Raw genomic sequence first — 19,170 nt, forward strand, 5'->3', positions numbered from 1 at the left:
ATACCTATTTGAGGAACACTTTCACATTCAGCCCAGAGAGTCTCTTCATTCAATGTTGCTGACCTCAGATGGCCTCATATCTTTTTACAATTAGACAAGACTGAAATCAGTAGTCGGACAATGTGCACCCTTGTGAGGGTGATCGTCTTAAAATACATAAAAATTCAACCGTTAGCTTTGAACTTTTCATTGCAAAAAGCCAAAGAATCAAAGACGGACATGTTGCATTTTGAGATATTTTGAGTTATTATTTAATACGACTCACATACAGAAAATAGCACAACATTTACAAAATATGTTTTCATATTTTCTAACTTTGACGATATGGAGATTACGGCGATAAACTGTAACATTACTGCAGCTGACAACATTCAGGAAGATCATACCAACTGTGCAGCCGCTACTGTATGTGGCCACACCTCTGTTAATGCAAACTGTAAAGCTAAGATAAAAGGCTCCTTCAGCCTTTATCTGCTCTCATTTGGCAGTGTTTGATTATCCTTATTTAAGTGCTGCTTTTTAAAGTGATCTTAACGTAACATTACCTGTGCTTTATGTTGCCCTAAATCAAGTTTTTAACAGCTACAGTTTTTACAAGGCTTCATATTTTGTACTTTTGTACAAATATTCTGTGATACTTTATTTAGATTTATTCATCTATCTGCATTCCACTGTATTACTTTTACAGGTTAGATATTTCTTTTGCCATTCTTAATAAAAAAAAATGAATCTCTTCATTCCTAAAGAAGTCCATCACAATAACATGATTAGCAAATGCCTTGAAAACGGCATTTTGCAGTACCAGCTCCTCAACGCTGTCAACACATCCAGGACCATAAACTGTCCCGATTTCAAGCAAAACACCAGCTGGTGCATGACAATTAACAATTTTGCATACATATACTGTATGTATACAACAATTACTATTATTAGAGCAGAATTAGATTTAAAGTAGCCTGTAACTATTTTATGAAACAAAGACAAATGACTAGAAGAGAGGATTTATTCAGTGTTTCATTTAAAAAATAAACACTAAACAAAGAAATCCACAAATATAAACAAAATGTTGTGCTAAGAAACAACATGGAGCAGCCACCGGGCCGGGGGCCTGGGCGAGTTTAAACACTATTTCACTGAATAAACACTAAAACGTCCTCAAGGGCTCAGATGTACCACAGCTGTGAAACACTCTTCTCATTTTAACTGCAGGAGTACAGAAATGGAAAACTATAAGCTTTGTATGTATAGTTCCCAACCTTTTTAGCATGTAGTTTATGTGTGACACCTCATCACAGGAAATAGCCTTAATGTGGAAATGAAAACTTGAGCAGTTAAATAATACAAATAAATCGTTTTAATTTAAAGAGCTTTTAGATGCCTCTCAAAGAGGAATATATGCAACATTTCATTAAATAAAAAAGAAAAACCTTAGATAAAAGTCTGAAATAGTTTGGTCTAACAGACATGTGTATTTATTTATGCTGGATTCTTTAGTTATCTTGTCCTCCGGTTGGTAATCACTGCTTTAAACATCCACATTTTTATCAACAATATAACTTACATGTGGAAGACAGACCCATGTTTGTAAAGAAATATCAGGGTTGGAAAGTAACGAAGTATGTTCACTCTCAACGTTAAAGTACAATTGAAGTTCTTCTGCGTTACTTGATTATCTTATTATGTAATACTTTTCAGTTTTACACATAAAACCTATAATGAGTTGCAAAAATGATATATTGTTATGGGTTAAGCCTAAAATGTTTGGCTTATTTAGTGTAAGAGCACATCAGCTGACCGCGTGAACGCCGCTCTGGGCATGCGCGCTCCCGAGAGGTGGAGGTTTGGTATCTCACGAGGCGCGGCTGTCACAGCAGCGCACACACAGAGAGGAAGGTAAACTCCCGACTCAAGCAAAGGTAAGTGTCGGAGAATAAAACGACAAACAGGGACTTTTCACCGCATTGCGTTACTACTTACACACTTTCTTTTTTGTTTTGCGGTTACATTTGCTGTTTAAACTCGCGATCAGACTCCAGAAGTTGACTTGATGTCGGTGTGTTACCGGGGTGGGGTGGAGAACGGTTAACGTTTGCGTGAAATAAAAGGCGAGGCCGCTTACGTTATCGTTTCAGGTTTGACGACCTGAAAAAACAAAGGGCTCAGAGTTGTATTGACCTGCCAAATATTTAAAAACAATGTTGACATGGCATTCATAAATCACAAATCAATGACAAACCAATCAATGTTTCATCTCCACACTTGTCTGTGGTCAGACAAGTGTGGAGTGGCGCACAGGTTGTTTCTTGTTGTAGATTGTTGGTCAAACCTGCTTTGTTGGGAATGCAGTCAAACCTCTTGGCTGTACACACGAGTACTGTGTGAACGTAAAACTGCGTCTTGAATGCAAACTGTGTGCAATTCATGTCCAGGGGCGATTTATTCACTTTAGGCACTATTTTAAAACATTTTGAAATAATAGAATGCCCTAAAAATCTGCTCATCATTTGGGAAAATCATGATGAGCCTCTTTTTGAAACGCAGGAACCTTCCTCAGGAAGGAACCTTTTGAGGAACTTGTTGCATCTCGCCCTCAGGGACCAGAGTCCAAATTAAGGCCCCCCAAAAAGGCCGATGCTTCATGTCGTGTACCACTTAATTAATAAAACAGTACTGTATCGATTTAGGACCATTTTAAGGTGAAGGGAGAACATCTTTCTTTGTTTGATAATGTTAAACGTTAGGCGAGTGCAGACAACGATGGGCTGAAGGAAGCTTTTACAAAGTAGTCCCAGGACTTAAATTACATTAAATGAAAAACTTGTTGACTGTAGTTGAAAAAATAAAATCATACTGTAGCGTCTACGTTCTATTTTGTATCTAATTGTTGTCCATAACAAATGTGGAGGATGACTTTTCACGTTTCTTCACCTAGAAGAGGAAAACATTTTTTAAGTGACATAACAGGGGAGGAATTTGGCGTAAACAGCATTGCTAATCTTGAAATCTATTTCTGTTGTACAGTGCTGGAGTAGAGTTCACAGAATAAATGTTCAGCTGACCAGTCAGAGACATTGAAGGGGAAATGACACAAAGTTTAAAACCCCCACCCACTCCCCGCCCCCTGTTCATGTCACTACATCTTGTGTAATCATATTTTTCAGAATTAGGAGTTGCATGAAAACTAAATTGAATTCAGGCTGGGCTGACTTGTGGCTAAATGAACTGACCTGACCCAAGATTCGATCACTCTAATGAGCAGCCACTTGCTCGTATGAGGGGTCTGTGCATCGTCCCTGGTCTTCAAAATAAATGTAACACAAGTAAAATCTAGGACACTTCTTTGAGTAGTTTCCCTAAATGTTTAAAGGGAAACTCCACTGATTTTACACGTCTAATTCAGATTACTCATCGTGAGAATTTAAGAAACAATTCATAATCTAGCCATTTAAAATGCTGGTCGATTTGAAATTTCCTTCAAACCCAGTACTGTGCTGAATCTTATATCACACAATGTCACTGCATGCCATCAACGGTCTACTGAGATTGTTGCAACTGACAACTACTTTCATTGCTGATGATTATGCTGATAAGTTTCTTAATAAATAAATTGTTTTGTATAAAGTCCCACGGCCAAACATGTATGCTCATTTTTGGCACTTTTGCTTGAAAAATGTATCAAACATTTAAATTGATTATCCAAAAAAAGTTGCTGGTTGTTTTGTGTGCATAATTGAGTAATTGACTAATCAACTGTTAATTGCAACTTTTAGATAAAAGGATAATCTGAACTCTACTGTAAAACAGTGATGTTCCCTTTTGATGGGAGCAACATCTCGTCCCCTAATGTTAACATTCTGAAAACCTTTGTTTTCTTCTCGTCTTCTGGCCGATAAAAGATCACTTTGAATAAAAGGTTGTTTCAGCATGCAGAGCAATGTGAGCACCTTGAGTCTGCACTTCTGTCTCAGTTCTTGATCTTCCTCTGTAGGCGAGCGTCCAAATTCCTCATAATGTCAAGCAGCGGCCTTATGCGACGCATCCGCAGCCGTCCTCAACCCCCAACCCCGATACTAGGTGAGATCAACTGAACCATACACGTCCCTGTTATAGTTTCATTTAGTTTTTAATAATGTGCAGAATGGAGGCTGCAGGTGTCCACGCTTTCATCTCAATGTGTTCTTTCTTCTCTCAGCATGTTCGAAGTTGATATTTTGTATCATTCCCGTTGCTCAGATTGTCATCGGTGAGTGAGCGAATCACATTTACAGACATTTTATTTGTGTCATTTGTTTCACTGAAACCTTATATTTTAAACATGTTGAAAGCCAGAATTGAACTAATCTCCTGTCATCGACCACGTGTCCATCAGGTGCAATACATCTGGATGACTGTCCGCGGCAGCACTACATCCCCATCTATCTGATCGTGGTGGGGGTCTTTGGACTGGTGCTGTCGGTGCTCTCCTGCCTGCCCTGCACCAGAACCCCCGAAGACGGCACCCCCAACCTGCTCAGTCAATTCTGCACGACCTGGAACTCGTTGACGTCTTTGTTCCTCTTCTGCTGGTTCATAGCTGGTGAGTTTAAACAGCGGCGGGCTGACGAAAAGAGCTCACGGGAGGGAAGCGCGACGACCAAAGACAAGTGCAAGTTGTAGTAACGCGTGTTGGCCATTAGATGTCCATCTATGTCTTCTAGAGAGCCCCACTGCCTTTTTAGAATGGACACGGCTGCACACAGACCTCTAAGGTGGACATCTGAAGGGAGTTTAAAACTGGAAATGAGGACGTTTAAAGGAAACGCAGTCCTTCAGTTCTCAAAAAGTCCCAGCTTGAGAAACCAGTCCAATGACGTTCATTCTACATCTTTTGATACATGTGATGCATATTAGACACTGCTGTGGCCCCTGGGTGGTGCCATGAACCATTGATCTCTCTACTATCAGCACATCAAAAAATGAATGAATTGAATGGGATTAAATAGAGAAACAGCATATCTATTCTCTTCTCTTTCTTGCCTATAGGTAATGTGTGGATATACTCTATTTACGAGCCCAACTACATCAGGAACGCAACAAGTGCGGGCCCGTACTGCGACAGGACGCTCTACCTGTTCGCCTTCTGGACCACCACCTTAGTCTACATCCTGCTGGGTCTGTCCCTGGTCGGCGGCTTCTGTGTCCTCTTCTGCTTTTGCCTGTGTGGCCGAGCCGACGCGGACGACGACGTCTAGAGACGAAACAAACCGACGAGGGGACGGGACGCGTCTAATGAGGCTGTTGATTGGTTGATAGAGTGCGACACAAGACTAATGAGTTTCATTTTAACGCCTACCATGTCTCCGAGAGGCACTTCTCGTCGCGCAGCCTTTGTTTCGACAGCCTCATTTCGAAACACACTTAACTCCAAGATGCTGTCGATTTTTTTTTTTTACCACTGATCACTAATAATGTCTTTAAAGAGCCTTTTTTCTATCTCCTGCAGAAGCTGCAATGCACTCTGTTTGTAGGAATCCCCTCTCACTTCCAGTCCAAAAGACACACGAGATGTATTGTTTACATGTTCAACCAGGATTTGGGCTTAAACTTGATACAGAGAACAGGATACAATTATAAAATGTCTGGTTTTTGCCTTGTTACTTTTTTGATAACTTGTGTCAGGATGGAACTTTATAAAACAAACAATCAAATACCACATCTTTCCCACCATGTACTTTAAAAGACAATGGTTTCTTATCCAGTATAAGCCCATATAAGATACTTTATGATGCCTGATGCAGTGGTATGTTTCCAGAGGGAACCATCTTTTTTTTTATTTTATTTTTTTATGCTTTTGATTTCCATTATGTAACATTGAATCACAACGCTTAACTTAAAGTAAACTTTCATTGCTATAAATTATATAACATGATTAAGATTACATACAGTATATTTACCATGATTCAACCAAAGAGATGTTGTATTTTGTAACCTGAAAAAAAATCTATTAAAAGAGAAACAAATGTGTAAAATGGAAACTCTTTAAATATAGGAAATGCATTTCTCCTAATGAGTGATTTCAGACCAAACAACCACAGAATGTTTTTAGTCTGCAAACAAGATGCAGACAAGAGGAAGTCATTCTTAAAAATGAAAATGGCTTTTTAAAAGAAAAAAACTGTTCTGGCCAAATAATCACACGGGAAAATCATGATATCGTCTTAATTTTTTGTCTGTCAGCTTGGAAATATGGGAACCGTGATGAAGAAAATGAAACATCCAAGTAAGACTGGTTAAAGCTGCTGATGAGCAGGTTCTTCTACTCCGTAGATAAAGAGTGCAAATGGACTTTTTCATCCAGATGTCACAGCAGCACCTCTTCTATTGCCTCCACCTCTTTGTTTTGCCTATTTGATTTCTTTGTTTTGTTTTGTTCACTTTGCACCTTGGAAATTGCCCTTTTAAACTTATTTTGATCTCCCACTGCTCTGCGTTCTTGAGTCATGCAGTTGAGCAATCAGGTCTGGATTCACACAAAAACTACACATTTGGATGATGTTACTGTATACAGGAAGAACGTGATATATTCCTACATACCACATATCTCCCTGGGGGGCTCTGACTCAACTTATTTTAATTGCAAGCAACAAAAAAGTTAAAATAAAAGAATTCTGTTCAGGTACCTAACCCAAAAAGATTTAAGTGGTTGGATAAGACCATTGTGAAAAGAGATATGATCTAAAGATAAATGCTGATGCTTTGGAGTTTAAAGTATGACTTCCTCTCATTAACAGACCGAAAAGGAAGTGAGTACAAGCATCAAGAAAAAAAAAAAGAGGGTGAACCAGGAAGTTGAGTCCCGTGGACTCTTCCACTCCTCAAGTGAACTGTCTCTAACCTTCAAATGTCACAGCTGTCCTCCTCTGGCCGTCAGAGAGGAGATACTCTTACTCACAGAAAGGTATGAAATGACCATTTGATTCATTTATTACTGTTAACATAAATAACAGTTTTGGTACATTTGTTTCATGGAACAACAACCCTGTTCTATTTTGAGCTTGTTTTGTCACTGTATTAGATGTATGCTAACTATTCTTGCAGTTAAAAGAAGTGCAACGTCATAAAACCTGCCGTTTATTTTTTAGGAATGTAGGCTACGGTGAGTTCGATACTGGAGCTATTTCACCACTATAGTGTGAATGAAAAGCACTTCTTGTGAATATTCCTGGCAGTATACAGACTGTTACACAGTACAGCTGGTGTGTTTGTCTCTCTTCCCGTTGACCCTCTTAGATTTATCATAACACACAATGTCAGAGAGTGAAGAACGTCGACACATCCGCAGACCTCCAGCGGCAATAATAGGTGAGAGGAAAAGTCATGCACCTTTGTGTTCATATTAGATTAACCTCATCATGTACATAACGTATCCCGTCCTGTCTTCCCTCAGTATGTGCTCAAGTTATTATGAGTATCCTACCTATTGCTCAGCTAGTAGTAGGTAAGTGAATCAAAAACACATTTTGAAGTAATTGTTTTAATTGTGAATTGCAATAATTCAAAGTAGACAAGGCTGGTGAAGTGATGCACCATGTGTCCTACAGGCGCAGTGTACCAAAAGGACTGCCCAAGGCAGCCCTACATCCCAATCTATCTGCTGGTAATGGGAGTCTTCTCCCTGCTCACGAATATGCTCTCCTTCCTGCCCTGCTCTGCCAGCTTCGGGAATCTCGTCAAAACCTTGAGCTTCTTCGTCTCTCTCTTCATTTTCTGCTGGTTCATTGCTGGTAAGCTTAAAGAATGAAGTGGTAGTCTAACCAATGCACAATCAGTGCTATTTTTTTAGCTTCCTTCAGCTCTTTGTTTTAGTTTTACAGTCTTCTCTGCATAATCAAACTGTATAACTATTTGATATGAATGATCAGTTCATTGAGTGTCTCAGCCTGGAATGCTAGTGTAGTGTCTGCTAACATGATAGCCACCACAAGATTATACGGCAATCATTTGTCGTGGAGTTCTTCTGGCTTTAAGTGACCGAAAAATGAATGAACACAGCTTTAGATAGAGTACATTAGGTAACTGTGAGCTGAATGTTTTCTGAATGCATAGCAGTTGATTAAAGCTGTTGTAAATAGTATATTTTTCTATAAACAATGTAACCATGGTGTTTTAGTGTTTTTCAGCTTATTATTTTGGTTTTGTTTTCTGCAAATTAAATATTTCACTCATCAGCGTTATTTTCAGATGCAACAAGCCTTTTCAGGCCGAACAACTTTGACAAACCCACTCTACGCTACCTGCCTAGCACCAAACAACAAGGTTATCGACTAGCTTCTGAACGTAGCGGAGCATTTAGCTAAAGTTCTAGATATTTCTCTCTGGAATTGGTGGAGACCAAAGCGGAGCTAAAAGAAGACTATATATTGGACCGGGTGGCCAGAAACACACCTCAACACCACAGAAAATGTGTCACTTCTGTGGAGAGTAACGCTTCTCTTTGGTTTCTTTTTCTCAAGGAAATGTGTGGATTTACTCCATCTATGAACCCAACTACAACAACACAGGATCCATGGACACCTACTGCAACAAGACCCTCTACCTGTTTGCTTTCTGGACCAACAACTTGTTCTACATCCTGCTAGGTTTCAGCATTCTCAGTAGCTGCTGCACATGCCTTCAGTGTGCTGCTGGTTAAGAGACAACAAAACAGCACACAGAGTTGTTGGTATGTAATGACAGTAAACATGATAGAAATTAATCTGCGTTGTCATGTGCACTTGATGTACATTTTGCGAACAGATTTTTTTTAAATTCTGGAAAAGGAGATCCTTAAAGCACCAGCATCACAAGGTTTATTTTATATGCATCTTTTAGTCCAGAAATATTCGTTTTTACATATATAATACATTATAAACCTTAATATGTTATGTTTACTCCAAAATTCATAACTTTTCACAACTGTATTTTATTATGTAAAATGTTTGACTTCTGGGAATAAAGTCTTTGCTCTTTGTGTAAAGTTACAAGTTTTCTGAAAATCTGTCAGACAACAAAATACTATGAGTACCGCAAGAGCTCTATGGGTTTTAGGGCATTACAGTTTATTTTACAAACTCACTTTTCCCATTTAACAAAACATGCATAACTTCCTGTTGCATCAGTGTGTTATGCTGCCTTAACACAAGCAGCCATATAAGAACTATGGTTTGAATAAACACAATCTGAAGATGGGGCTGATTTCAACTACTTTATGTGCTACTGGACAGCCCAATAATTTATTAGTTGATTTATATTTTGTATTACTAATCTAAACTGGCTATCAAATAAATGTAGTGGAGTACAATATTATCCTCAAAAGTGTACTGGAATATAAGTATGGCGTAGCATAACAGTGACACTCAAGTAAAGTACCTCAAAATTGTACTTAAGTACAGTACTTGAGTAAATTAACTAAATGCCTGAGCCTATTCCTCGGCTTGTGCTGGTCCATCACTGGTAGTTGTGAGCTGAAACATCAATTTTGCACACGACTGAATAAATAGCTGTTTGTTCATTGCTGTTCAGGGAGAACCCACAAAACCTAAGCTTTCTCTTCATGCACTGCAATAACATTAACAAGCCACTAGATGTCCTCTACATGCAGAAATCCTCACAACATTGGGACACAGATTCAAGCTTTAGTTAATTAACACAATAGTTCTCAACCTTATTTGGTGAGAAAGACTCCTCAAAAAAAGATTGTTTTGAGTTATATTTTCTTCCTTACCTAGAGGCTTGAAGAAGGTTGCAGAAAGTTTAAGTTTTTAAAAGTTGGAAGAAGAACATGAAAAAATACATAATTGTCATCTGCGAGACCTTGACAGGTGTGTTCCTTTTCAAATCATGTCCAATTAACTGATTTAACACAGGTGGACTCTAATCAAGATGTACAAACATCTCAAAGATGATGGGAGGCACCTGAGCTACTATTTAAAATGTCTGAGCAGAGGTAATGTGATATTTCATTTTTTATAAATTTGCTAAATATTCTAAAACCCTGTTTTATTCTTTTTTTTAAATTCTAAAGGCCCTTCTGGGAACGGGCATAGGAAATTAGGAAAACTGCTGTGAAACATTGCATTGGAAAATTGTTCTTCATATATATATATATATATATATATAGATAGATAGATAGATAGATAGATAGATAGATAGATAGATAGATAGATAGATAGATAGATAGATAGATAGATAGATAGATAGATAGATAGATAGATTTGTCCCTAAACATGAAATGTAACTTTTTTTTTTTTTTATGTAAATAGTCCACCTTTAGCTTAGCCTCCTGCAAGTGGAGGACTATCACACTGGCAACCTCAAACTAAATTACTTTTGTGCACTCTTGGGCAAATTCACAAAGATTGGATTGCAGTTGCTGACATTAACAAGAACATTAATTGAACATCACTCGCAACCACTATGTGTCTCCTATCAAGGTCCGATTCACAAAGGATATTGCACTAATGATATTACTGCACAAACACGACCATAAAGTTTTGCAACCGAGTGCAATTTGCCCTTTATTTGCTCTGATTGCAGTTGTCCATGTAGCAAATATAGCAACTTTGTGTCAAATGTATGCATATTTACCTTGAATATGTGCAAATAGTACAGGATTACCAAGTATTTAACCCTTTTCCTGTGCTTTGAGAATTACACAGCTTGTCTAATTTGTGCAGGCTTAGTGGCTGCAAAAGCTGTGCAATCCTTTAGTCAATTCATCCACGAGTTCCTTTCTCATGCTAAGCTGTATCTTAGGCTTTCATTCTCCAACTGTCCAGTAGCTACCCTAAATGTGTTCCTGCCAGCTGCAGCCAAACGATCCCCGCACACACCTGCTCACCTGCTCATTATTCCAGTCACCCAGGATACGTCAGCACCAGAATCACATGTTTAATTGATGTGAATCTTTTATCACAGAAATATTATAATTTACATACAAAATACAACATATAATGATGTATGTTTACTCTTCTTTAAAATAACGTTCACAACAGCATTGCATTATGTAAAAAATAAGGTTTGGATGATACTCATAATATTTAAGTTACATGTTTTCAGAGAGATAGTCAGGGCTGTCTATCCGATTGGTGGGTTGGGCTGAAATGTCAGCACGGTTTGCGAGAGAGGTTGGCCAGTGCTTTGGTGTGGATGGGCTTATAGAGGAGAGTGAAGCTGGAGGGGCTGAGAAGGCCGTTGCCCTGTGCGTCAACTTTTCCCATCAACACGTAGTTACGGCCTGAACAAGAGAAAAAATGTGTCAGAATTTGTCAAATACCGGGTGATGCTCATCCATGGATTAAATTAACTGACACATATTGTTTGAATAAAATAATATACTCTTTCTGTAATGGTCATTATGTGTTACAATAATTAATTCCAAAAGGATTTAAACAAAGTCACAATTGCATCTAATTGATTTGTAATAAAACACTTAACTATATGCTTTCATTTCTGGCTTTAATGACGAGGATATATCGGTTAAATAAAGAATCACATTGTCTGCATACAATGAGAGTTTGTGCTATTTTGTAGTTCATTAGCCAAAATGAAGCCAGAGGAAATAAATGTTAGACTTTATTTATCTATTGTTATTTGATATTGCATAATTTTCCTTTTATTCTTACCTTTTTATAATACTAAAGATTATATATTATTAGTTTGTTTTCAAGAATTTGTGATGTAATTGATTTCTGATCAACATTTGGTGTTATTAGTAAGATAGTAAGATATTCATGTCAACTATTAGTATTTCACAGTTGATGCCATGGACACATTTCAGTCAGTACAAATGTTTTGTGTTTGTAATATGCAGAGACAGACAAAGGCTGTAAATACAGATAGTTGTACCTTTGATTAGCCCGGGGCATCTCTTGCAGGTGGAGGTCAGTGTGACTGACATGATGGGCCCTGATTTGGTGACGTTCAGCCTTCCCGCCTTATAGGCCTTGATTATGGACACCTCAACTGTTGCTGAGCCCCTCGGACCAGTGGTCAAAGATGTAATCTTACCCGTAATCACTGAAAGAGAGAGAAATATAAGAGAGAAAAAACAAAATGCAAAGAAAGAGAACAGGGTTTGCATGGTATTTATTTTACAAATTATGCACCAATTATTGTTAAACTTAAAAAATGTAATCAAAATATTGAATTCATGTGGGTAGCTGACGTGACTCACCAAAGTCATGAGGGCAGAAGCTAGATTGGAGAGTTCCTGTCCTCTTACAGGCTTGTGTACACAGTGGGTTCAGAGGTAAAGCTAAAGAAAACAAGAAACGCGTGATAAGCACATTAAATTGCTGCTCGATGCAGGTGTGCACATATACATACATAAAAGCAAAGTGCAGATCGTTAACTTAAAAATCAATTACTTCCACTCACGTTTGTTGCTAACGAAAGGCTTCTTTGTGACCGTCTTGCTTACTCCAGGTTTAAGTGTTACTTTAGGCTTAATCTTCGGTTTGGCTTTCGGTTTAACTCCGCTCTTAGAGGTTGGCTTTACTCGTTTGATACCGGGTTTTAAGGTAGGTTTGGTCTTCAGTGCAGGCTTACGTGTGGGTTTAGCCTTGATAATTGGTTTTAGCGTTGGCTTGATAATCTTAGGTTTGGGTGTAGGTTTAGCTCTAGGTTTAAATCCAGGTTTAAGTGTGGTCTTTTTCACAGGTGCTTTGGGTGTGGGTTTAGCCGGTTTGGGTTTAGCCGAGGGCTTGACTGCAGGCTTGACGATAGGTTTGCGTGGTGGAGGTTTCAGCGGTATCTTCACCAGTGGTTTTTTGGCTGGTTTCGGGGTGGGTTTAGGACCAGGCCTTGGTTTGGGGGTTGGATTGGTGGGTCTGCTTGGCTTCACGACTGTTCTTTGTGGCGTCGAGGTTGTCTGAGGTCCATAGATGAAGTCCCCCCCAGCCGTGGGCGCCCGAGACCCACGGGGCACGCTGGAGTAGTGGGCCATGAAGCCATCTGAGGTCACGCTGAGGTCTGAGACGAACTGGACAAGAAGCTCGTTCCCATTTGTCACTATTATTCTACGTAAGGGACGACAAAATTAGAGAGGAAAAAGGACAGGCGGAGGATTAGCAAAAGGGAAAACGGCGGCAGAGCACAGCTGCAAGCCATGCCTCTTTCATCACCCATTTCTGATCAGTAATCTCACCCTGGGGACCTGTCTCCGCAGAATCTCCCAATCCGCCGTGAGTTATCCCTCTCTCCCCCGTTAAACAAAGCCACGTAGTCGTAGCGACAGTACGTGTCGGGCTCCAAGTCCAGCTTCACAAACTTCACCTCGATCACCTGGGCAAGAGGTGGAAATGAACACATTACGCATGCCAGTACAAACTATGAAATTTATGACTGGGAATTAATTATGTGAGCTGCTATATTCCCGACTAGCTTTCATGAATCCAGCACAGTGCAGACATACAGTACAGTTGGTAGTGGTGGTCGTGGAGGAGAAGGGCCAGACTTCTGAAATACAGAAGAGCATTTACTCTCTCCCTCGCTCTCGCTTCCGTCCCTCTTTCCTTACTTTCAATCTCTTGGCACATGCGAGCACACCTTCAGGCACTCAATGAAGCCTTTCATTTGAGCTTCGTCACAGGGACGCTGTCACACACTCACAAACACACACGTACGCTGCACCAGGGACCGGAGGTTTAACGTTTCCTTGTGACGGGCCCCTTAACTGCTATTTTCATTTCTCCTTCTCCTCCTGCATTAACTTGCCTTATGCAACACACCTAACCCCTCACTTTTTGTGTAAGTCCATCTAAAATATAACGATAATATTGTTGGTATTTGTCTACTACTCTAATGAGGATAACACTTTTTTAAAAGGCATTTTTTACCCTTTTCCAACAAAACGTTCACCATTTGCTATTAACCCAATTCAAGCCTTCTGTCCTTTTCACAACATACAACATTTAGGAGAACTCATCGTGCTCTTAAATAACCAATCAAAGTAGCAAATTAGTGATTTAAGACGTTTGCTCCATAACAACATTCAGTATTTGTGAGGAACCGTCGTCGTTCTAAGTTTGTATTCCACTCGGAAAGTGGAGGCTAACTAGCCGAGCTACTTAGCCTAGCCTGCCAACATTAGCGCTGATTCTCGTTAGACATTACTTCTCACCAGAATTTCACGCCACCTGAAGAACACTAATGTAAGGGTATCACTGCAGGAAAATTAATAACATTTAAATTTCTTTCTTTTCTAACTAAATAAACAAACTTAAATTCATGGGATTTATGTTAAAATTCTGAGATGTCACTCTTTAAAAAGGGATGTTTTAGGTACACAACTAATAAGAAATACAATACGATTGGCTTACATTGCTTGGTTCTACGGAGATGTGCCAGGAGCAGCTGATGCCTGCTGGGTAATTAGAGTTGGGCCAGTTGGGAGTCTTCACAGAGCCCTGCGATTTAATCAGACGTCCTCCACAGAACTGGTTCTCTATGGGAATAAGAAAGAAACCAGACTTTAACCTTTTTCAAATAAAGAAAGGATGATTTTTTTTGTCCTGTGATACAAGCATATATGCTGCAGGTGCATCTGTGAACTATTTTTAACTTGATAATGTAATTTGGGATTTTTTTGGGGGGGTATCCTGAATTGTTTTCATAAACCTAGCAGATTTTTCCAGAGATGAGTGTGTTACTCTGAGCATAAACAAATCACCAGAATATAGTTTCACAGACAATATAAATCTGTGAGAACACCAGCTGAGACGACCATAAATCACTCGATAAAACCGTGTAGCTTCATAGTAGTAGTGCATCGGTCTATGTTTTTGGGGTTACTTGTCCCCACCTTCCACATGGGGCTTCCCTGCGCTGAAGGAAGCGAGAAAGCCTCTTCCTCCAGTGGATTCGTCTGACACCATCTCTAACATCATGGTGTTGGAGGTGGCGATGAGGGCGCCGGGCCGGAACGTCCCACAGAAACGACCCAGCTTCTGCACCAAGCGGGTGTGACCGTTGTAGACGTCCAGGTAGTCGTAACGACAGGTGGGGTCAGCCTCCATGTCGAAGAGGCGGAAAGACAGCATCACCACGTGACCCTCTGGGACCTGGGGGGGAGGGGGGGGGGCGACAGGTGATGCTTTGAGGAAAGACTGCTAGAAAAAAAGTTGCAGTTTTAGCCCAACTGACCACAAATTATGGCAAGCATTTAACTTAATGGGGTGTTATGGTGCAGCCATGATATACATGGAGTCATGGGTTTAAAAAAAAGCTGCTTCACCAGACCTTAATTCCCAACACGGATAGCTTTGTGTATGTGTTCAATATTTAATTTAAAGTCAAATGTTTGAATTAATCTTTTCTGATCTGTGAAAAGGGTTGAGAGGATATTTTTTTGTTGTTGTTGTCCTGCTTATCCTGTTGGTGCAAATCATCGGGTAATTAGTGAGAGTGAAAACAGGTGTGTATCATTAGGTCTACAGTAAGTTACAGGGCACTTCCAAGTTGTGGTAGAAGGGGTACATTTGTTCTTCAGTAAATACTTTTCTGTTATGTTCACTGAATGTTTGTGTGCCCAAAAATAAGTTTTAATTGTCAGCAGTTACAGAAAAATCAAATTGATTTCATGCTTTTGAGAGCTTTGTATCAGTCCAGCTCACCCTGTGTACCTGGGCAGATGGTACGTTCCAGCTCAGGCTGAGAAAGCATAAATAGGTTTTGGGCGGCTAGCTGGGTGGCTGCTGTATTATTTGATTGTGTGTGAAGCTTAGAGTTGGTTTGCTCACCTCTAGTGACTATTACACAATATTTTACCATTATCCTGTAATTGCACACCAACACAGGTGTTTTCACTCATTTCAGTTGGTTGAAGGTGACCACAGACTCCATACACTAATAAGAATATTAAAGGTGTAATTTGTTGCTAACAGGGGAGCTGTCAATCAAGCACTCCACTCGCGGCCCTGAGAGGAGGTCTAATCAGCCAATAATGATCACCTGTGTAGCTTTATGATGCATGACCTGACTCAAATGACAGCAGCCATGTTGGGACACGTTGAGTTTGGCTTAACGGTGTAGTGATTTTTTTTTAAAAGTGACTCACAGTGATGTACCAGGTGCATTTACTGTTGGGCTTGTAGGGACTGGGGAATCCTTCACTGGCCACGATGCCGGAGTCTGTGACCAGGTGGCCTCCACAGTGGAAGATGGGCCTAAAAAGAGTATCACACAACCACCATCAACTACTTTTAACTTGATGTAATGCACTGGAAGAAAACACGGCTTTAAGAGTGTTGAAGCAGAGCGCACACACACTTTTACATACACGCTGAAAACCACAGTGGCACAGTCTGTCTCTGTTCTCTGACTCCGGGGAGGTTCCCAATGAACTCTCCTGATTTGTGTTTTTTTTCTTCTTAAAAAGTTGGTCAAGCCAGGAAGACTTTCAATATACTGTTTATGTAAAGTGAGCTTTCTCCACACACTGACTGTACCACAAGAAGGTTGTCGGTAGACGTAACAGGTATTTTACTTTGAGCAGACATGGCACTTTCAACACAGCCCGCTCACACATGAAGTTTGGTGAAACCCAGATCAAAGCAGGGCAAGCCTCAGCTTTTAATTTTGCAGCAGACTCGTTAATTTAGATGTTGGCTGCTCTTGTCAGCTTGTCTCCTTTTTTAAAATCGGCTGCGTTTGATCATCAAACTTGGCTCAGTGGCTCCATTTTTGTTGTTATTGTGCTTGTTTCTTGGAGAAAAAGAGGCCAAAATGAATCATCTTTATAGATTGGGAAGACAACATCTACCGATTTAACGGTCACTTTTTCTTTTCTGTCATAATCTTCAGGCATATGTTGTGTCTTTTGGTACTGTAATGCCACATTTGGCCAAAAACAAACCAACAGTGGTGTCCCTCCCTTCTGACCCTCTTTGGAGCTGGACAGCCCACAGGCATTTGTTTGTCCCTCGTGTTCAATTTACGCCCTGTATGTGTGTGGAAGTAGTGATAGTAGTGCAAACAACGTGTTCAACAAGCATTTCCAAAAATTAAATTCAACATTTTCTGAGCCAAAACTGTGGATTTAGGGGATGAAAGTCAGATTTGTCAACTGAATCAGTTGCAGCATGCTGTTGTTTTGTGTGTTTACGTGACGCCAACCACATCTTCCAACACTGCAACCTTCTATTTCTACTGCACTTTTATTTAATCATCATACTGCAACCAAGAGGGAAAAAAAATCCCACACGGTAGTTAATCTAGACCGATGTGGGCTTGAAAACGGCATGCCACATGTGCACAAAACGCATGCACAAGAGGGACATTGATGGCCATATAGTTGGCACACGTACCTGAAGACATTTAAAATATATCTAAAAATATGTCACTTACCTGGTGTAGTTGATCTCACTCTGAGCTTCGGTCCATCCCAGGGTCATAATGACAAGAAGGCACACAGTCCACACCCTGTCCTCCATCCTGCTGTCCTTACGAGGTTAGGACAAGACGAGAGAGGAGAAGAAGAAGAGGGAGGGAGAATCAGAGAGGAGGGTGTGGAGAGACGCAAGGTTTTAAAAGGGGGGAGGAGGGAGAGGAGGGAAGTGGACATGATGGGCGAGGAGAAGGTGTGTTATGGAGGGAAGGAGAAGAAAGGAAAAGGCGAATTAATGTAATATTGAGAGGACAGAAGGCTGTTTGATACAGGTTAACATGAATTACACTGACTCATGGCCAAAAGCAATGTATGTACAGTTGAAAGTACAGTGTGCTTATGTTCCAGCTCTGTGTTGTTGTTGTTTAACAGGTAGGGTAATGGAATATATGGAAAATGTGTGCGTTTCTGCAGGTGTGTGTGTGTGTGTGTGTGTGTGTGTGTGTGTATAATGACCTATTGAATGCACCACCAGCTATAGCAGCAAGGCATCTGTGTTTGGCAATGTCGTTCTGCAGTTGGTCGGTTGGTCAGCCACTTTGGTCCAGACCGAAATATCCCAACAACCACTGGATCTGTTGTCGCACAAATGCGCACAGACATTCATGGTCCCCCGAGGATGAATCCTAATGATTTTAGGGATCCCTCAACTTTTCCTCTTGAGCCACCAGCAGGTCAATGTTTTCACTTATATATCTCAACATAGTCTAGATGGATTGGCACAAGATTTTCTACGGACATTCATGGTCCCCAGAGTGATCCCCTGGGCTATAGGACTCTGCTTCGTAATTGTACGTGGAGGAGAGGAAGAAATAAAAGGACTGGAGGGAAATAATGCCCAAATGGTCCAGTGGTAAAATTTGTGTGGACTCTGATGGACTCCACTTTTCTTCCCTTTAGTGTCTCCATGAAGTTGACATTACATTACATTACATTACAGTCATTTAGCAGACGCTTTTATCCAAAGCGACTTACAATAAGTGCATCAACATTGGTAATCAAAAGAACTACTAGTCACCAGAAGTCATAAGTACATTTCCTTTTCTAAACAGGCATCTAAGAGCATGAAGCAGAGCATAACTCAGAGCCAAAGTACAGAAACAAGAAAAACAGTTAGTGCTATAAGTAATACGAATACAATAAGTGCAACAAGCTAGTATGAAAACAATAAGCGCTAAGTGGAAGGCTCAGGGTAGCACTTCCTGTAGAGGTGGGTCTTCAGCCTGATAAAAGATGGGCAGCGACTCCGCTGTCCTGACGTCAGTGGGGAGTTCATTCCACCACTGTGGGGCCAGGACAGAAAACAGCCGTGACCGAGTCGATCGGCCGCCAGGACCTCTGAGCGACGGGGCGACCGATCGCCCCGAGGCAGCAGAGCCAAGTGGTCGGGCTGGGGTGTAGGGCTTGACCATGGCCTTGACAATGAGCAAAGTGTATTACAGCTTTTTTCTTTCCCTCTGTGAACTAAGTTTTGTAGCCTATTGTTCTTTGTCCCCATCATTGTATATATTTTGAGCTGTTAACTCAACAATCAAACATTTTAATCCATCTAATATTCTAGTTCTGCAATCACAAACCAAATACTCTACTTGGCCTCAGTTGTGCTTCGTGTTTTGTGCTTATAAGCTGCTCAACATCAGCGGCTGCTTGTTAGCATTTAGCTTCAAGCTCCGCCTCACAGAACTGCAAGCATGGCTGTAGACTCGTGTTTTTTGGGCACACACGCACAATTTACACTGCAAGTGAAGGCTACTATGTGGATTAAA

General features: G+C 40.4%; 3 protein-coding genes across 5 annotated transcripts; 2 read left to right on the forward strand and 1 right to left on the reverse strand.

The window, feature by feature from the left end:
• The first annotated feature begins 1,834 nt into the window (after positions 1-1,834).
• Positions 1,835-5,938, forward strand: LOC137874577 (transmembrane protein 272-like). Its single transcript, XM_068713336.1, has 5 exons — positions 1,835-1,916; positions 3,989-4,074; positions 4,193-4,243; positions 4,370-4,576; positions 5,023-5,938. The coding sequence occupies exons 2-5, from the start codon at positions 4,011-4,013 to the stop codon at positions 5,229-5,231; spliced, it is 531 nt and encodes a 176-aa protein (XP_068569437.1). The 5' UTR covers positions 1,835-1,916; positions 3,989-4,010; the 3' UTR covers positions 5,232-5,938.
• Positions 5,939-6,030: 92 nt separating this feature from the next.
• LOC137874578 (transmembrane protein 272-like) lies at positions 6,031-8,992 on the forward strand. 3 transcript variants are annotated; one of them, XM_068713339.1, is made up of 6 exons: positions 6,031-6,937; positions 7,122-7,135; positions 7,270-7,341; positions 7,427-7,477; positions 7,581-7,763; positions 8,493-8,992. In XM_068713339.1, exons 3-6 carry the CDS (start codon positions 7,287-7,289, stop codon positions 8,669-8,671), a joined length of 468 nt encoding a protein of 155 aa, XP_068569440.1. In that variant the 5' UTR covers positions 6,031-6,937; positions 7,122-7,135; positions 7,270-7,286; the 3' UTR covers positions 8,672-8,992. The 3 variants fall into 3 exon arrangements, with proteins under 3 accessions (XP_068569440.1, XP_068569439.1, XP_068569438.1); XM_068713338.1 differs by having other exon boundaries at positions 7,122-7,341; XM_068713337.1 differs by lacking the exon at positions 7,122-7,135 and having other exon boundaries at positions 8,493-8,991.
• Positions 8,993-10,518: 1,526 nt separating this feature from the next.
• Positions 10,519-17,458, reverse strand: pcolceb (procollagen C-endopeptidase enhancer b). The gene is made up of 9 exons (XM_068713874.1): positions 17,365-17,458; positions 16,076-16,184; positions 14,822-15,080; positions 14,340-14,464; positions 13,166-13,302; positions 12,397-13,037; positions 12,194-12,274; positions 11,866-12,036; positions 10,519-11,254 (listed from the first exon to the last, which is right to left on the reverse strand). Exons 1-9 carry the CDS (start codon positions 17,448-17,450, stop codon positions 11,124-11,126), a joined length of 1,740 nt encoding a protein of 579 aa, XP_068569975.1. The 5' UTR covers positions 17,451-17,458; the 3' UTR covers positions 10,519-11,123.
• Between the last annotated feature and the right edge of the window lie 1,712 nt (positions 17,459-19,170).

The sequence above is a fragment of the Cebidichthys violaceus genome, unplaced genomic scaffold (assembly GCF_023349555.1).
Source record: "Cebidichthys violaceus isolate CVI_PGR_0920_01 unplaced genomic scaffold, fCebVio1.0.p SCAF_19, whole genome shotgun sequence".
Lineage (NCBI taxonomy): Eukaryota > Metazoa > Chordata > Actinopteri > Perciformes > Stichaeidae > Cebidichthys > Cebidichthys violaceus.

What these genes read in the sequence shown, in the direction of transcription:
- LOC137874578 (XM_068713338.1), top strand. Translation starts at nt 7,287, where the DNA reads ATGTCAGAGAGTGAAGAACGTCGACACATCCGCAGACCTCCAGCGGCA. An exon ending in ACCTCCAGCGGCAATAATAG is followed by an intron (nt 7,342 to 7,426) that starts GTGAGAGGAAAA and finishes GTCTTCCCTCAG; the next exon opens with TATGTGCTCAAGTTATTATG. An exon ending in TTTCTGCTGGTTCATTGCTG is followed by an intron (nt 7,764 to 8,492) that starts GTAAGCTTAAAG and finishes CTTTTTCTCAAG; the next exon opens with GAAATGTGTGGATTTACTCC.
- LOC137874577 (XM_068713336.1), top strand. Translation starts at nt 4,011, where the DNA reads ATGTCAAGCAGCGGCCTTATGCGACGCATCCGCAGCCGTCCTCAACCC. An exon ending in CGTTGCTCAGATTGTCATCG is followed by an intron (nt 4,244 to 4,369) that starts GTGAGTGAGCGA and finishes CGTGTCCATCAG; the next exon opens with GTGCAATACATCTGGATGAC. An exon ending in CTTCTGCTGGTTCATAGCTG is followed by an intron (nt 4,577 to 5,022) that starts GTGAGTTTAAAC and finishes TCTTGCCTATAG; the next exon opens with GTAATGTGTGGATATACTCT.
- pcolceb (XM_068713874.1), bottom strand. Translation starts at nt 17,450, where the DNA reads ATGGAGGACAGGGTGTGGACTGTGTGCCTTCTTGTCATTATGACCCTG. An exon ending in AGTGAGATCAACTACACCAG is followed by an intron (nt 16,185 to 17,364) that starts GTAAGTGACATA and finishes TACTCTTTTTAG; the next exon opens with GCCCATCTTCCACTGTGGAG. An exon ending in TGCGGAGACAGGTCCCCAGG is followed by an intron (nt 13,038 to 13,165) that starts GTGAGATTACTG and finishes TCCCTTACGTAG; the next exon opens with AATAATAGTGACAAATGGGA.